At 42.5% G+C, this 18,325-nt stretch overlaps 1 protein-coding gene across 1 annotated transcript in view; it reads right to left on the bottom strand.

Moving 5' to 3' along the window:
* The window catches only part of casz1 (castor zinc finger 1), a 76,232-nt gene extending 58,300 nt beyond the window's left edge, over positions 1 to 17,932 (bottom strand). The window contains exon 1 of the mRNA XM_031845567.1: positions 17,081 to 17,932. Within this exon, the coding sequence (XP_031701427.1) occupies positions 17,081 to 17,129 (49 nt within the window). The 5' untranslated portion in view covers positions 17,130 to 17,932. The remainder of the gene's footprint in view (positions 1 to 17,080) is intronic.
* Between the last annotated feature and the right edge of the window lie 393 nt (positions 17,933 to 18,325).

Raw genomic sequence — 18,325 nt, 5'->3', positions numbered from 1 at the left:
CACACACACACACACACACACACACACACACACACACAACTGTGGTGTTCATTTTTTTGAAAGGAGAAAAGTAGCATAAAATTATTTGATCCCTTTACTTAAGACATTCTCTGGCTAATCAGGGTGCAGGTAAGCTGTGGTGCGCATCATCCGAGGCAATGGAGAGTCGAGTTGTGCATCTACAACCGTCAAAATTGATAACATGCACAACTGTGTAGGAAGAAAACCGCTCGACCTTAAACAATACAGCACATAATAAATGCCGCATATAAGGGATAAACAGAATTAGTGAGGCAGTGGTAGAGATCATGTAAATGAAGCCAGCTAGTTCTTTCTCAGGATGAGCTATTATTTCCAAAGCAATAGATGAGCTGCAGATTACCCGGTGACACATAGAGCCCTGTAAATCTGGCTCCTTTGTAGCGGGGTGTCACTAGTACTGACTAGACTGTGGAAACTAGCGACGAGCTACTGCCGGTCGGCTGCTGTGAGCAAAGCAAAGAGTATTTCTCAGAGGAGGGCCCATGCCCTGTCGTCTGATCACTTCAACTTGGCACACAGGCATCCTCTCCATCACACACACTGCCTAAGGCCTACACATCATCAAGAATTAAGGACATGCAGATAGGGTTTGTGCACTGACCAAAGTGAAAACCCAGGCACACAAGCACAGCACCACATGTGCGCGCACGTATACTTTCACACACACACAACTAGTGTCGTAATTAGGTCCAGAGATGAGGGCATTAAACTGGTATAATGTACTCGCTGCTGCAGCACACTACACCACAAAATATATGGATGCTGAACCTACATGCCCATCAGTAACACCCTGCCTTCATTTCCCCCGTTCACATGCATCCTCCTCAGCAGGCCAGCGCAAAACCACACAACACAACTGCCTTTGATCGGCTGTGTTCAGATCATCTTACAGTCGTAGGGGAAAAAAGAACACCTTGAAAGGGAAAGCGATGAGGGGGATTTGTAGCATTTCCGAACGGTGTTTGGTAACACTTACGAAATAATCCCCAACAAGTGACCAAAAAAAGAAAGAAGAAAAAAAGGGCCATCCCTTAGGGCCGCCAGGCCGAATACAACGCAGGTCTGACCTGGCCCCTCTACTCTGTCTCTGCAATCACCGGTTTCCCTTGCCCTCTTTAACCAGTCCCCATTAACACTGTTAATTATCCAAATCCATCATTCTTGGGGTAAATGAAGACTGCCTCTTTAATTCAATTTAATAGGATCATTTTCCAACTCACGTTCACTTTAGCCCCAGCTGCCCGCCCACTAGTCCCCCACTGTGTCTCCCCCCACACTGTATCTTGACTCCCTTGGCTGTATCTTCTAGGGTCTGGCTCTCTCCCATTGGTGGAAGGGGAGGGGGATGAGGGCTAAGGCTGGATGGCAGCAATGGGCTGACACACTGTTGATCTCCCATGTCTTGTCTTGGCTCGGCTGGTGGCGAGCAGCAGTTCTGGGTTCCCAGTCTGCTGTGCACACCGCCCGCCTGCCGCGCACACACGCACACACAGAGGCTCACAGTACCAGCCATGCTCACCGGGGCTTAGCTAATCCTGTCACATCAGGCCATGTTGGCTGAGTTGAGGCCTTTAGCAGCAACCCCCCCCCCTCAGCCCACCACTTCCATACACCTCCACACTTTGCCACCACTCCTTCACTGACTCCTCTCACTCACTTTCTCTCTCTCTTACTCCTTTGTTCATTTCACAAGGTCATGGGTGGCCGACTACAGCACGCGAGTGGTGAAACGGGACAGCTGACTAATCCCTGTGTTCCAGCCGTGCTAGTAGACCATATCTTTTGGCTAACTTGCAACAAACACTTGGTTATGGAATAAATAAATACATTAAAAAAAGATGACTTTCTCTATTTTCAAAAGAAAACTTTTAAGAGGCCACTTTAATAATCGCTGTTACTGGGACTGGATGGCATGTCACTCGCTACGATGGCACATGACCAAAATGTGTTTATGAAATATACATGTGTCATTTTCTCTTTCTTGTCATAGTGGTATCAGTATCAAAAGACTTTTTCCATGCAGCACTGCCTGGCTGTGGAAACTAGACACTCGTGCCCTTTAATCTGACTTTCTATCTTTAAAAGTGGAGCTATATCAAGACTGACTTGGGCTGTGTTTTATATGCCTTCTGAAAGTTTCCTTACAGAGCACTTTCCATGCTTAGGTCGGTGATATTTTTCCATATGTTTTAAATACAATTACAAATTAGAAAAAACTAAATACAGAAAATAAAAACGTATTTTCTAAATAACGTACTTTTTGAATGAAGGAAAAAAACCCCCATAAGTGCAAAGTACTGTGTCACAACGCTGTCCTTTAAATTATCTTAAGAATGTGTTAATATTGGCTTCCCTCATCACATTATGCAGTGTGAGGGTAAATTTGCCCCCATTTCCACAGTACACCCCATCCCATCCCCCGCAACTAGACACACTTAAACACATACTCGCGCACACCCAAACGCACACAGCGCTCCCTTTAGATTTTTCCCAGACTTTCATTGTTTAGTCATTTGAGACAGACTCTGGGAGAGTTTCAAACGATTTTAGCCATGATTTAATTTTGTTTGTTAAAGGGTGATGTCAGCACAATGGGAGACGAGCCTCTAAATCCACTACATTCACCCAAAATGCCCAGATGAGATAATCATTGGTGACGTCTACGAAAACACTTATTATATTTGCCCATCGCCTGGCTGAAGCTGTTAAAACTCATCAGCGTTATTCCCATTTTGTTTTTCTCTGGGAAGAGAGGAAAAAAAAAAAATTTGCTCAACTTATAGTCAAAACTGTCACCCCTTTTAAAGAGACAGCGCAACATTGTTGTGGCTGTGGACAGAGTTTATAAATGGAAAAAGACAGGGCAGAGGGCTATCGGGTGTCTATTCAATACTCATTTTGTTTGCACCCAATACTAATTAAATAAAACACGCACAACTTTTTAATTGGTTTTACAGAGATGAACAGTTTCAAGGAAGTATATTATCTGCTGTAGTTATACATACCATTGTTCAATATGTAGTACTAATAACAGGATCTTTTTATATGCTAGAAACTGTGAATGAGGACTGCTTGTCCCTCAACTTGTCCACACGATTTGAAAGGACTCGGGGCTGACAAGGCAGCAGAGGAGATAAGAAATGGATCAACGTGAGCCTTTCTCATAGCTTGATTTATTTTAAATCCAAGCCCTATTTACACACTGCACACCGGCAAGCCGTGTCAGCTCCAACTAGCATTGAGATATTTAAAACCATTGATGCTGTACAGCGGCAGCCTGAGCGTGTATGACACAAGCTGTCGCTGTGTGAAACAAAGCCAGATCTCTAACTGCCACAGCTTCCACTTTTGAACACAGCACGGCTACAAAAAACCGTAACCACGCAGTCGGACACTGCGATAGCACTGCATGAATGTGAGGAAAAAGTCTACTACGAGTGATAGAAGAAGAAGAATACGACATTCTTCATCTCGTGAATGCACAGGCTCAAATTCAGTGCATCTTTAGTGCAGGGGCGAGCCCAATAGAGGCAGGGGTCAGGATATGAAACACACCGGCTATCCGCCTCCCGACAGGCTATCCTCGTGGATCAGCAGCGGTAGCCATGTTGACCCGCCCCGTTATTAAAGAGGCTAATCTGTTCAACATGTCAATGTTAGCACTTTTAGCTGCGATTAATAAAAGAAGACCCCGAGAGTGCTGTGTGTGCTTTTTCAGTGCCCCAGGTTGTTTTCATTTGGTTTGTATTTTTAGAGGTTTTCGCTGTTTGGTAATTCAACAGTCCTCTTTCCTCCTATTAGCATAAACAGTGTAAATTATTAACTTTGTTTAAAGAATTATAATCGGCCCTGAATCCTAAGCTCTGTAGTGGCTTTGTGTGTTTTTCCCTTCCTGCCACAGGCGAAGAGGAACTATGGCATATCAAGATATCATTAAAGCAAATGCAACTTTTATATTTTATAGATACGGAACAATGTGCATGTGATGCCTGACTTTGTGGCCATTTATGTGATGCTTAAAATGTATGGCCCAGTGGCTTTCACAGGCTGGTAGTAATATAACTGCTGTCTAACAGACTTGCTTTCTAAGTGCCTGGTGCTGTGTCTTAATTTGTAATCTAGTCAAACCAATTGTCCGCTAGCTAAAAAGGTCATTGAGACAATAGAGTACAAAGCTTCGCGCAATGTAGAGAAAGCCCAGGGTCTCTTTTGTAGCTTTTTAACCAAAGATGTAATTAAGACACCTTCATCTTCAGGGGAGAGAAGGGCACCAACAAGAGTCTGCTGGAAACACAAGAGTAACTTCACATTTGTGGGAACAGAAGTGAGACCGAACTAAGAGAGAGAGCGTTTGGTTAGAGGTGAAAAGCATCCGTCTCCGCAGCAAAAATGTCACCACGGAGGACATTTGCTAAGTTAACCTGCTCGTGCAGTCAAAGTGGGATTTCATACATTGTGACCAACGACTGTGGCGAAGAAAAGCTTGTTGGGAGAAACTGAGTGATGCAAAGCAACACAGGAGAGGCAGAGGGGGGGGACTTAAAGGACGTGATTTATCTGGGCTTGATTGCGTGTTAATCGAGGTTACGTGTATTAAGTGGAATCTAATTGGAACAGACACTGGCAGTCTGACAGATCGACATGATGCAGATGGATTGAGGGGGGGGAGAAAGGGGGAGTGAGGGAGACGGAGAAAGGAAGAGGGAACGGGAGAGAGAAGGGTAGTGCAGTCGAGGAGAGCCAGAACAGAGAGCAAACGAAACACCATTTTGCGACTATAGACGGCCAAACGGAAAGAGTTTTGTGACACCAGACGTTAAAAAGAAACCCACTGGAGCCTTTTAAGCAGTTGAATCACAAGAAAGAAGACTCTGCCGGTAGGCTCGTCTCTCGTGCGTCTCATGATAGGCGGCTGATGAGACATGTAACCCTTCCAGAGGAGGACACACACGGGCGAGATTGTGAGTGACGGGGCACAGCACTGGAGTCTGCCCTCCCCCTCCAGTTGCCACAAACATTAATTTCTGCTTTATTGCAAATGAAGAGAGAAAAAAAAAAAAACACCCGTCCAAAAAGAAACACGAGGTAAAGAGGCCAAGTGACAGCTGCTGGAAAATTCTCACCTTGACGAGGGGACGAGCCAGTGTTTCACCGGTCCTCCTGGCTCTCTGTTCCTCCTGACAGGCGACAACTGTTTCGAAGGCCCTCTCCTCTCCCCAAATCTGAAGTATTTAGCTGGTGGGCTGAATGACCCTTTCAAATGTTACCAGAGTAATAGACCGTAAAAGATGGCCACCTGTTAAGGCCAAGCAACTGCTGCTAACTCATAACTAATAAAACACAGACTCTGTGGACAAAGAAGGAGAACACGGTTCGTGGAAAAGGTTCAGAGAACAGAAATTAAGATTCAAAATTGAAGACATGGTGTCGCAAAGACATCATTTCTGTTGAAGCATTGTTTTGAATCGGTCAGTGTCGCTATAATTGGTAACGAGGAGATACAAAGTGTGAGTGACATGAGCTGCCTCAAAGCAGCGAATAGCCCAGGAGCAAAAATGACTGTCACAGTGGCATTATCTAAATCTGGGTTAAAAATACAGTAGTTCCTAACGAAAGGGTCACTCCTACTGATAGCCGGCCGACATGAAGGGTGGCAACGAGCGAATGAATGTTCAAAGAACGTAAAAATGATGAATAAAATGTTTACAAAGAGCAGAGGCTGGAAGGAGAACAAAGTAAAAAAAAGAGAAATAGATAAAGAGAGGAACTTTCGGCATAATTTAGGGGCAGTTCGCAGGATACTACGACACTCAAACTTCACTCATCAACACAAAATGCCCAAATTGTTCCCGACATGATCCCGTCATAGCGCAGAGACAGAGGAGTTGCTTCGGTCATCCGGTGATTTGATCCATTATGACTGTTACACTAATGGCATTAATAAGGGCAAAATTGCTATTTTGAAACACAGAATTTTCATCCTATTCATTTGGCTAACCTTACTGGCTTCATACTACATGAAAGCCCACTGTGCGTGTGTGTGTGACTGAGTGTTGGTGTGTTTTGAGTGCGTCTGTGCCCCCACCATGTAATGGCTATAAGGTCATCTCTATTTTCCAGGCTTGGTGTCTTTGAATTGCAACATTTTACAGGGTCTAAAAACAACAACACCAGCTTTGGAATTTGACTCCATGCTATTTTAGATTCACTACAATGTTGCATTCACCAGCTGACCCTGATGACATACCCTAACCCACTTCTAACATTGTCTCAACACGTTTTGATTGAAACTTTGTACCTTCATTTAGTTGTAAAAACTAAAACGTACAGTAAAACGGACAGTACTCTGCTACGCTGAATACCTTTGATATAAGATGAGATATCGAGAGAGATTGTCTGAAAATAGAAGTGAATTAAAATACATCAGCGCAGTGAGTGTGTCTGCGTTTTACAGTATATTTGTGCTGGATGTGAGTATATGCGTGTGCTCAGCCCTCATCAGCCTCTAACATTGAGAGGAATGACACTCTGTGATCAAGGACATGAATTGCTCATTGATTTTTAGGGGCCAGCTTAACTATCCATTCCAATTGATTTTTAGCTTTGCTGGGTGTGCGAGTTATGGCAGTTTTAATGTATCATCTGTATGTGTACTCATCACCCACTGCATGAGGATTTACAATAGTCTGTGGAAAATGCATATACAACACCGTGTGCAAATGTGGGACAGGGAGTCTTTTTCTATTATATTTTCTAGGAAATGGAACCCATAAAACCACTTATGTCTTGTAATACGTGAAAAGAAAATCCCCTTTAACATGTTTGTTTTAGACCTTTGCCATTATGTGCTTCTGAACTTGGCGAATGATCGATAGGGAATAACCTGCGTTGTTTTTTTTTATCGTGAAACATTCATGGAAAATAAAACCAAGGTGTGTGAATGAACTGAAATCCCCTTTAACGCTAACCAGTACTGTTTAGAGCATGCATCTCAGCTTCAGTATCATGTAGCCACGCTAACCATTTCAACAGGGCTCAGGCCCCAATTCAGCACAAACAGACTTAACGCGGCTTCACCACAAACCCTCACCAGGGAAAACAGCACATGTTTTAGACTTTTTAGTTTCATAAAACGGACCAAACTGTAATCTTTTTAAGTTTAGGTGGATATTGCCATCATAACTCATATTACCAATTAATTAACAATTCATATAAACTATTAATAATCAATGGTTTGATGACGTAAGAGACAAAGTCAGAGCAATGTGATCCAAAAGGCGGTCTAAAGTCATCTGTCAGGTAGAAAGTCATTAAAATAGGGGCTCGTTTTCCTGCGCCAAGCTTGGGTTTCACTGAGGCAGGGATACATTTCTATTCTTCAGCAAAAGGCTGTGCTCTCGTATGATATCATCTCCTTTGGAACATTACTCTCAATGGCTTGTCTTTTTTTGTCTTTTGTGTTTTTCTCTGATTTAAATTGCTCTCTTTTTCCAAATGGTTTGGGTGAAGCGTTTCTCTGTGTGAGGTAACTGTCTTTTGTTCAGTGAAAAGGACTGCATAAAGCACACTCTACTCCATCCTTTTAAAAAAACAAGTCTGCTTAATTAATGTTTTACAAGTGCTGCTGTATTCTAAGTAAAAAAAAATAAAAAAAAGCCTCTATCAAAGCCGGCAGGTTCAGATTACGTACGCTAATTGAAATTCTGAATTTCTAAGCCAACTCCTTTTTTTCTCTGCTCCCGCTCTTTCTCCCTGCGCACACAATAAAGCCTAGTGTTTTGTAGTCCACAAATGACATCAAATCATCTAAGTAATATGGGCTTTTCTTTTTTTCCTGTATTCTCATGTTCTGCTAGTGGGTTCATGAGACAGCTTAATAAAGCAGTAAATGCTTGGGGAAGCCTGAGAGCCTATTGTGTGTGTGTGTGTGTGTGTGTGTGCGTGTGCGTGTGTGTGTGTGTGTGTGCGTGTGTGTGTGTGTGTGTGTGTGCGTGTGTGTGCGTGTGTGTACACGCATGCTCTCGTGTTTTACCTCCACCAGGGACCTCAAAGCAGAAGGCAAAGCCTGGTTCTATACTCAAGCAGATTTTTCCAAAGACTAAAGGCACTGAACAAAAGAGAATGACTAATACCGAAACCAAAGGCAAAACTAAGACACTTATCTCATGGGTTGACACTGATAGAGCCCATAATAATGCTGTTTGAGCTAAATGAATACAGCATAATTTACAGGTTATACATGCATCGGGTGCTGGAGGAAGGCAGGCTGTGTGAACAGCTGCAGGTATGGGAGCAGCGGAGACGAGGCCGAGCTTGGACAATCATCACGGACACCAAACGGGCACAATAGAGGAAACGCAGGTTTTTACGCTTTGGTGGCATTGATCTGAGACGTAGTTGGAGAGATCGGATCAAATAGGAAATGGAACAAAATCTTTGTAGCTCAGCCCATAGTGTGCATATACAGGTATGTTTGTTTTCCAGGGGAAAGTTTCAACCTTCTCGTAAGTCACTGTTTATCTGTCAAGGTAGCTATAGCAGGCAATTACACAAATTGCAGAGTTTAAAAAAAATGTCATCCTCGATAACCTTTGTTCTGAGTTAATCATTGCGGGGAAAGAAAAGTGCATCTCTTTTCTTCTTTTATATTTACCCAAACTCCTTCCTTTCAACGGTGTATTATTTTATTGGCTTGTTTTGCAAGCGTAATAACTTCGCATTCTTCTCCCAAGGTCAGTTTCTAGTGTGCCACGAGGAGTATGTACACACAGGGCTTTTCAGGTCAGTTCCATTGTATTTACATCAAATCATTTTTGATAAGGGATGTAAAAGACCTATAAAGCCAACATCATAAACGGGAGAGGTGTAGCTGAAATAAGGACAAAAGATCAACGGCTGAATTTTTTTCTTATCTTAGACACGTTGATATTTTTGAGCCAACTCTCTTCACCCCTCCACCCCCAACCCCCGCCTCTCTCTCTCTCTCCCTCCCTCTCTCTCTCTCTCTCTCTCTCTCTCTCTCTCTCTCTCTCTCTCTCTCTCGCACGGAGCTGAGTAGAAGCGTTGACTTGTTAGATTTAGTCCAATGGCTTCCCAGTGCGGCCAGCAAGAAAGCTCTTGTTTCATAGAGAAGTACCTCCCCTGTTATCTCCCTAGCACTATAATCACTTAACAAAGACTTGGGCATTTGCACAAATTAAAACATCAATAATGCATAAGTGCTTTTCAGTTTTGAGCTGTAGTGTCCCTGTATTGGGATGAAATACCACCTCTACCAGTGGAAAAACTCTGGCTCGCAATATTCTGTCCCACAAACGACTTAAAGAAGCCACGGCTCCGCTTTGAGCCACAACCCCCCCGCCCCCCTTCTTTTAAAGTCTAAGCTAAAGCTGTGGTGAACGTTTGGGATCTGCTCTGGTAACGGGACAAAATGGCTGGGTTGAGTGGGATGCGGAAGTTGTTTTAAAGCAAGCGGCGGTAAGTGGTGGTGGCACATCAATGCAAACAGGCAACACCCTTGAGTGGCGCAGCGTGGCATCCTTCCATAAACAACACCACCGCCGTGTCCCCGACATTTATGATTTGTGGTCAGAATGGCAACACAGGCCTGATTCTAATCCAAGTCTGCATGTTTGGCCTATCGTTACATGGCTAAATCTGCCCGACCAAGTCTCTTATTTTCCCAGATGAAAACGCCAGACGTTTCATACAGGCTGTCAGAGAGCTTCGCTTAAAACAAGTCGTACTGTATGAGAACAGCACAGTTGGACAAGGAAGGGAAGGGTGGGGACATCATGGGAAAGCAGCCCAGTGACACTTTAAAACCAGGATGCTGTTCAGGCTACTGTTTCATTTGAAAAAAAAAAAACCCTCCTTCATATTTATTGCTGCAGTTATGAATATGAACTGTTTTGCGCTGACTATGAAGGTTGGAGGAGCTAAGTATTATTATTGGACTTGTAAATCCATGACCAGTACCGTTCCAACACCAATCGAGGACGAGCCATCCTATACAGATGGCCTCAAGGACAATTAGCAGTAATCATTGGTCGCCACATAAATGAGGAAAATTCTATTTGCGACTGCACTTGCGGATGATCACAGACCAAATGCCTCTGACAATATTATGGATAGCTGCTTTAAACTTAATTGTTACTCGTGAAATGCTCGAAAGAAATACGCAGTACACCGGAAGAGAACATTTATAAATATGTCTTTCTCCATTATTCAAAAAATATTCCAAAAAAAAAGAGAAAGGTAGCACTTTAAATCTCATGCAAACAACACATTGCTATGAAGAATAAAGAGACGAGACAAATAGCGCGGTGATCTAAAATATTATCTCTTCAATCATATCCTTTTGCCCAGATATCTTCATTCCCCCCCCCCCCTCTCCGTCAGTTAGTCTGGCAAACAATCCCCTTGTTAGCAAACTGTTAAGACAGCCGCTTGGTACACAAATTGCGCTCGACCAAGCGAATTTGTTTTGCAAGGGTGACCTGTTTAATCATCTCATTTTCTTTGGCGGACATTTATTCATCTGGTTTCCACGGTTACAGAGAACATTAAGGGGCTACAGTAATAAGGCTGGAGAGTCAAACAGGTAATAAAAAAATTAACGCCATTTTCCAGCAGCCGAGGACAGTGGGTGAAATGAATCAAGGGAGAGGGGAGAGAAGCAGCGGGGGGAGCAGGGGGGTGGGGGAGGTGGGGATGGAAGGGGGGCGGGGGGGGGGGGGCTCCAATATTGTCCAAACAATAAGCCTTAGCGGTTATTTTACTCTGTAGATCAGGTGGTGCTGTTATGGACATGACACTTTGGGCACAGAGCAGGAGAGATAAAGCTTTTAAAGTGGCCCTGCTCCTTTTTTATTGTCATTCAGCGATTACATATCAGAACAATTAAAAGTTAGCCTGAGATATCTATTAACTTTGCTCTTTTTTTATTTCTCCTGTGCTTCAGAAGCGAGATAAATTGCCCGCCTGGCAATGCAACGTGTCAATAACATGCAAGCGACGACGTGACATTTAGAAGCCCTGGTGAGAAATGTTTGGTAGTCCTCCCAAGTTGAATCGTATATTTCTCATATTGTCTTTTGATCAACCGAGCAACAGCTTTAAAAAAACCGAAAGATAAAGGAGAATACAGAGTTAATTTCTAACTATTAGAAACATAGTCCTAGGCACCAATCGAGAGGGTTTCAACTTCTGGCCAAATATAGAAAATTCCGGCACAATAGGAGGAACAGGTGCTGAGAGCCCATCGAAAGTGACGAAGCCAAAGAGCTGGGTTGCTGCTGAATGCCAAATAAGGCACTGAGACACATTGCACCAAGGCACAAAACAACCTACTGTAATGCGATTTTCTGAGTCTGACGACTGTCACCGATCTTCCCCCCGCAAACTGTATCCTACACAATATTTCCCGGTCTTCAGACAATATTCAGGGCTGTTTTTCACTTTAATAACAGCCAAACAAGAGAAAACAAGCAACAAATTTGATGCATTACTCATTTCTCCACTCCTTCCAAAAGTATTTCTAATTGACAACAGGGCTTTGGCACTCCTAAAATACGCAGAAATGTTCTCAACCTATCCCTTAATCATTAGAATCGTCAGGTTTAACCTGTATTTGGGCATTTTATGTCCCTGCCAACACCTGTCCCAAAACAAACCAAATTGAATTCTTTCTTTCTTTGCTGTCGTGTTACTTGTATATACGTTGTTCCGGGGGTGGCTCCGGTGTGACTCAGGTCGGAGAGGGAGGCACAGCTGATGGCAGACATGTCTCAGGAGAGCGAGGGGAAAAAGAGATGTCAGCCGACCCCGGCCTCCCACACACACACAGGCGCTTAGGCTACGCTCCCTAACATCAAACACACACTGCTCACGTGTCACAAGGAGCGCTCCCCCCGACCCGCCCCTCACCCCTGACTGAGGCAGGAGCCCGGAGAGACACAAACTCTCGTCATACATGCGGGGTGAAATCCTAAAAAGGGGATACAGAATGGACAGCAGCGGGAGAAGAAAAAGGCTAAGCTGTGGTTATGGGACTGCCAACTGTTCTGCTAACAGCCTCTTAACAGGTGTGGGCTCTGGAACCATGTAATCCTATCAAGTTACCAAGTAAAAAAAGAAAAAAGAGGAAAGAAATCCGGCAAACTGGGCTCTGCCTCTCTCTTTCCCCCTCTCTCCCTGCTCTTCGCTATCTTTCTGTCTCTGTTGGCGGTGACAGAAATGAACAGCTGGGCTTCAGATTTATCATGTACAGACAGTAATTATTGCTGGTGCTGCCTGCTACTGACCCAAGTGAATAGAATGTCACATGAAAAAACACACGGCAGAAGGGGGACCTGAGGCTGAGGGGTGCCGGGTCGGGGGACTGTGTGTGTGTGTGTGTGTGTGTGTGTGTGTGTGTGTGTGACACACAGGAGAGAGAGGAGGGCAGTGTTTAAACGTCACTACGTTCCTGTTTGCAGTCAATTACGGACGAGGACAGGGGTATTGGCTCTGTAACTCGGCAGAGCAAACATTTTCCTGCACACAGTGAAGGTGACAGAAAAAAAAAAGAGCTTCTGTGTTTGTTTGCGCTGATTTTTTTTCTTCTTTCCTCCTATCAAAAATAAAGCCACAGTCGGTACCACAGCCACCTTAATCCTGTCAAAGAAAGGCTGATAGAGCATTGAAACTAAGAGGGAAAAAAAACAGCAGTAAAGTGAGAAGACAGATTTAGCTCAACCCCTGCTCTTCTCATCTTTTAAGCTTTTGCCTTACATGTATGATTAACTAAACTCACCAACATATTGATTAATAAAGAATAAAAAAGGGAAAAGTACAGCACTGATGTTGGACCACACGAAGTGTTTCCGTCATTATATCAAGGCTGACCCCACCTGCTGTATTTGTTCCAGAGATAAGAGGGTCAGGAGATAAACTATCAATTTATTACCTGTGTCAATCACTGCCCTTGTCATTAAATAGTTAACCCCGCATCTGCTGCTTCCTTTTCCACACATTCAGTTGTATAAAAGTTGTGGTTTGTCACATTCCATACCCACTAACCTACACACGGACTGGTTCACACCTTAAAAGACCCCCTGCCACATTTAAAAGGATTAGTCACCAGATTTTGTGCTGGCTTAATCTCTCTTTCAGCTGGCCTAATAACTGTGCTTCGATAAACTAAGCATGCAAATTCATTCATGGCCAGTGGAGACCATGCTTTCAGACAAATGCGCCAAAGTCTTCCACTCTGCTAATTACCTCTTCATTCTCCCCGTTTCCCCCTCTTATATAGCATATCAACGACTAGAGATTATTCTTGCCCCTTACTTTGCATGAAATTATAATTTCATATGTAAGATTAGGAAATCGGGTCGGGGAGAGAAAAAAAAGTTACCGCAAGCTTTTCTCTCGACTCTCACAAGAATACATGACACGGCATATTCGGCTGTGAGATTAACATCAGGATTTATTTTCGGCTGAAACAATTTAGACAGAAATATGGGGGGGAAAAGAAGAAAAAAAATTCCAGAAAATGATACATAGTTAAAACTTTTTTTTCTAATTAATGACATAATTTATAATTCACTGCCATCCTTTTTAAGATAGTATAATTAAAAAGGATACTTCACCGTTCTCATTTCCCCTTTTTTAAGTAGTGTAGTTTAACAAACATGCATTATCTGTGATAATAAAAACTTGGCCCGTTACATTTTAGATAATAAAGGCAATGAAGACCCAAGGTGCAACCTGTTTATCATTCTGGAATATTTCTTCACCGAGTATTAATTAGGCCATTACTCCAGATTGGTGACGGGGAGCTTTGAGGTTTTAATTAGGTGCTGGCCACTGCATGAGTGCACAGGATTGAAGAAAGGGGGTGGTGATGCCACTTGCCTCGCTCCTGGCCCATATCAAGTAGCCCTGAACACTTTGGCTACTGCGGCAAGATGCATGGCAGCCCACGTGCATCTGGAGTTTATTTGATCGCTTGATCTCTAATGTTTCGTCTTTCTGCCGGTAAAAAAAAAAAAAAGCCAGTTGGTGTGATTTGGGTATTAAAAGACGGGGGTTAAGGTAATTATGGTGTTGGGTGGCTTGTGTCTGATGACTGGGCACATGCTCAACCAGGACTCAGCTGTCCCTCTCTTTCTGTCTACCCCCCCAACACACACACACACACACACACACACACACACACACACACACTTCCCTCCCCTTGTCTGCTGTCTATATTCCCCCTTCTCTCCCCCTGCCACTCTGCTAAAACCAGGCATAACACACACAGCCTCGCACAACATCAATCAAATACTGAGAGCGGACCATAAAACTACACAAACATATACACTGCCATTAACTACTGTATTTGACACTCATTTAATAGTTCTTGTCGGATGTGGTGTGAAATCAGAAAAATAAATTTAAAGATAGAAAAGGAATAATTCAAGCCAGGTAAACTACAACACTCGATTGGAGAGATATTGTTTTAAATATCGTTTTTCAAATATTGCAATAAAATGTCTATTTTTGACATTTGAAAAATAAAAAAAACATCACATGAATATTAACATTTCCTTTTAAACACTCAATTTATACTCTTTAAAGAGAGCGATGTGAATTGCGTCAGTATATTCAATATGCGTATGTAAGTGATAACAAAAAATCTTATATTTTGGTTTCATTTCAACGAGGTACATAAAAAATAAATCTGGAGAATGTGAGAGTTTTTCCTCGGTTGACAAGGCGATACTAATCACCTCGTTGCTGAGAAGCACTCTTCCCTGACAAGGCTCCTTAGAATACAAGGATCCCCCAGGAGAAATCGGCATGAAAGAGGTTAAAGACAATGACTCGCATTTTTTTCCTCCGAATGTCTCCCTGTTAAATTTATTTCAAAACTCTGTTAATCTGCTGTACACAACATTCCCATTAGCATAGCCCAGCCCCCTAATAAAAATTCCGGCTAGTTTAATTAAAAAATGTAAATTTACTGTCATCCAAGGAGCAGCAGAAATAGGAGTGCAACAGCATATTTTATTGCTTAAGACATCAAATTGATTCAGGTTATTGCTAAATTGTGATAAAAGGTTATTGAAGGCCTTTAGAACTGGGCTTGTTTTTCTCCCTCATTTCATCCTGGTTTTGTGGAAGGCCGTAAAAGATGGAGAGGGCCACAAAGGGTTAATGAGACAACTCGGTGACGGAGAAGGCAATCAACGGTATGACTCATATGAGGCTAGAAAAACATTTTCCGAGCTGACGAAAAGTTTGAAATTAGGGTGTGTCACCGTTGCAGTTTTACTTGTTTGTTGTTATTTCAAACTATAATGCAGGACACCTTAAGTCACCTGACATAACACCCAAGCCTTCGTGTCTGTCTCACGAATGTGTTTGTGAACGCCTGTGGTCACAGTGGTCTGCTCTACAGTCTCTCAGAGTTTTATTTAATTAGAAACAATATCTTTAGATTGGGTTTTATTTTTTCAATAATGCTGTTACATGCAAGGTAAAGAGCAGAAGAGCCTGTGTGGTGTCAAGAGTGGGAAAAATTAATAATTGTCAAGAGGATTCAAATAAGATCGAGAGCGAGTACATAACCAGCACACGTATTAAAAAGAACAGCCTGGAGCAAAACCTGTTTGACTGGAGTTTGAATTACAGATTTTTTTTTCTTCTAAAAATGTGAAAACACCTCAAATAAACGACAGCATAATTCTCGACATAAATATTTTTTCTAAGCATCCTTTCTGTAATTTAAAACACCGATTCTCATTTTAAACTCATTTTAAAAGCAACAGCCTACTCAAAAATGTGCCCACAACCTTTACAAAATATTTATATACCGTCTGAGTTTGAAGTAAAGTGTTTCAAAAATCGAGCAGATAAGATTCATCGAAGTCAAAAGGAACCCATAATGTCTCTAAAAAGTTTAGTTATTGAGTAGTTGTATTTATCTGTAGTGCAAATAATGAAATACAGAGGGGCTATTAATACACACACGTATAAAAGGAAGACACCACTCAGTGCATGCAAACAGAGAACACGCATACAGAGCACACGCAAATACAGACAGAACTAAATGTGAGTGTGAAATATGACTTATTTTAAAACACATACAAAATCCAGTAAAGTGGCGAGTAGAGTGACGCTCATGAGTATAAGGTGCAATCCAGTTACAACAGGACACGTTCATCCTCTCAACAGTACGCACAGAGTGACTGTTATTAACCTGACAGTTATTTCAAATGATCCGCCCCACAGGTGCATTTGCACAAAAATACTAATCAATGAAAACAACCTCATTAAACATTTTAAATAAATGTAGTGTTTTGTTGTAATTTTACTGCATTTGGATTTATCAGACTGTTTACATTTTAATGTAACATTCGCCAGTGTGCTGCGTGAAAACTAATTAGAAGTACCTGGAAAAGGTGTTAGCCCTGCTCCTGTTCCCTTTACATGTGTGACAACAAGAGCAACACAACAGTTTGTTTGCTTTGTCCCCTTGGTAACAAACCCTTAGGCCATTCTACGTACTCGAATGGCATTGCCAGTGCCTTTGTGGGTAAAACCTATACCTGTATTTCTACAGTATCAATACTGGCTCATTGAAAAACATGTAATTAACCGAGGCGACTAAACAAGCAGCAAAACAAGGACGAAGAAAAAGAAGAGCCTGACAGTGAGTTTCTGCTGCTGGTCTCATGTCCTAGAAGAGAAATAGACTCTTGACAAGAGAAAATGAAACTGGCTTTGTGAACTTTCTTCTCATGTGTGCACTGCATGTAACACGGCGTCCTGAGTCCTATGCTGGGAAAACGGGCAATCATATTTGATATTGCAGTCACCTTTAGGCACTGTCAAAGAGCTATAAATAAGGGTGTCGCAACACTTGGGTATACGTATGCTCTGGCACATAGTTTAATCATGAACAACTTCCCCTCTCTGTGTGTTTAGTCGGAGATAAAGGCACACCTTTAACTGTCAGCTAATAAAACATATCTGGCAAAGATAGAAAAAGAAGAAGAGTACTCACCATATTCAGGGAAGTCGAAGTTAAATCCTCTCAGACATGTAACTTTCATAATATGACTCAACTCTGTCAGAAAGTCATTCGAATGTTGGTCGGTGGAGGGGGAAATAAAGCGGAAAAGTAACTAGACTAAAAAAAAAAAGGCTTCCTTCAATCATGCACTAAACTCCTTGACATGTAATCTGTCAATAGTTTGTTGCTGAGATAATGCCGGCTGCCATGAGCGGACTTGATTGGCAGCTTAGGGTCCGGCCCCTCCTTCCTGTGGTTTGACGGGGGGTAGGTGAAAGAATACGGAGCCTCCCCCTTCACTGCTCTCTCTCTCTCTCTCTCTCTGTGTCGCTCTCTCTCTCTGCCTCTCACACGCTGCCTCTCTCTCGCTCTCTGCTTTGCCCCCATACACACACACACACGCACAGACCAAGCTGCTGGTGATGTTGTCTGAATAGGCTGATAGGAAATTATGGCAGAGGAACCGGAGCAGTTTTTTTCTCCCTCCCTCAGTGGGCTGGCCTTTTCCATCTTTGTGGTCTTCTAGCCTTTCAACTCTCTTGGGGTGGAGCCTCTACTGCCTCTATTCAAATGAAGGGAGCACAACACTTGGAAAAAAAAAAAGGTTTGGTAGGAGGAGATTACACGTTTATTAAAATATACTATACTTTGATCTATTTATCTAAGTATTCAAGGCTTTTATCCTCATTATTTGAATCAAATATAGTTAAAAAAGCTGCTTTTTAGACACTATTATTACATTATTGTTTTATACCAAGTACAACTACAGTATGTGAAAGGGTATTTTGTAAGCGGGTCACCTACATATGAAATCATTAAAAGGGACACAACTGCGTATGATGGACACGCTTGTCCTTTTGTGTGTCTTCTTAGAAGCATCAAGAGTTAAATATTTGACAAAGATGTTACTTCAACACCTCAGCTTGAAGCGAATAACTCTTTCACTTCTCTCACAAAACAGAGATCCTCTCTATTTCCGTGCCGTGTAGTGTACTTTCTTTGCCTCGCTCCCTCAGAGCACAGTCTTTCTCCTTCCCTCCCTCTGATAAGCTATCAGTTTTCATTGTAATTTCAGGTGAAATGATAAACGACAGCCGTTACCAGGTGACAATGAATACTTTATAAGACAAAACCCCTTATTTGCCTGGCAGTTTCTTCCGCAGTGGCATGCAAAGTGCCTCTGGACCATTTCTACATAATGGTCCATATACTGTAAACATGACTCTGTATGTCAAG

The sequence above is a fragment of the Anarrhichthys ocellatus genome, unplaced genomic scaffold (assembly GCF_004355925.1).
Source record: "Anarrhichthys ocellatus isolate YVR2014 unplaced genomic scaffold, GSC_Weel_1.0 scaffold5, whole genome shotgun sequence".
NCBI classification, from domain to species: domain Eukaryota; kingdom Metazoa; phylum Chordata; class Actinopteri; order Perciformes; family Anarhichadidae; genus Anarrhichthys; species Anarrhichthys ocellatus.
Note: the sequence above shows the minus strand (reverse complement) of the source record. Positions and strands in the feature narration are given on the sequence as shown.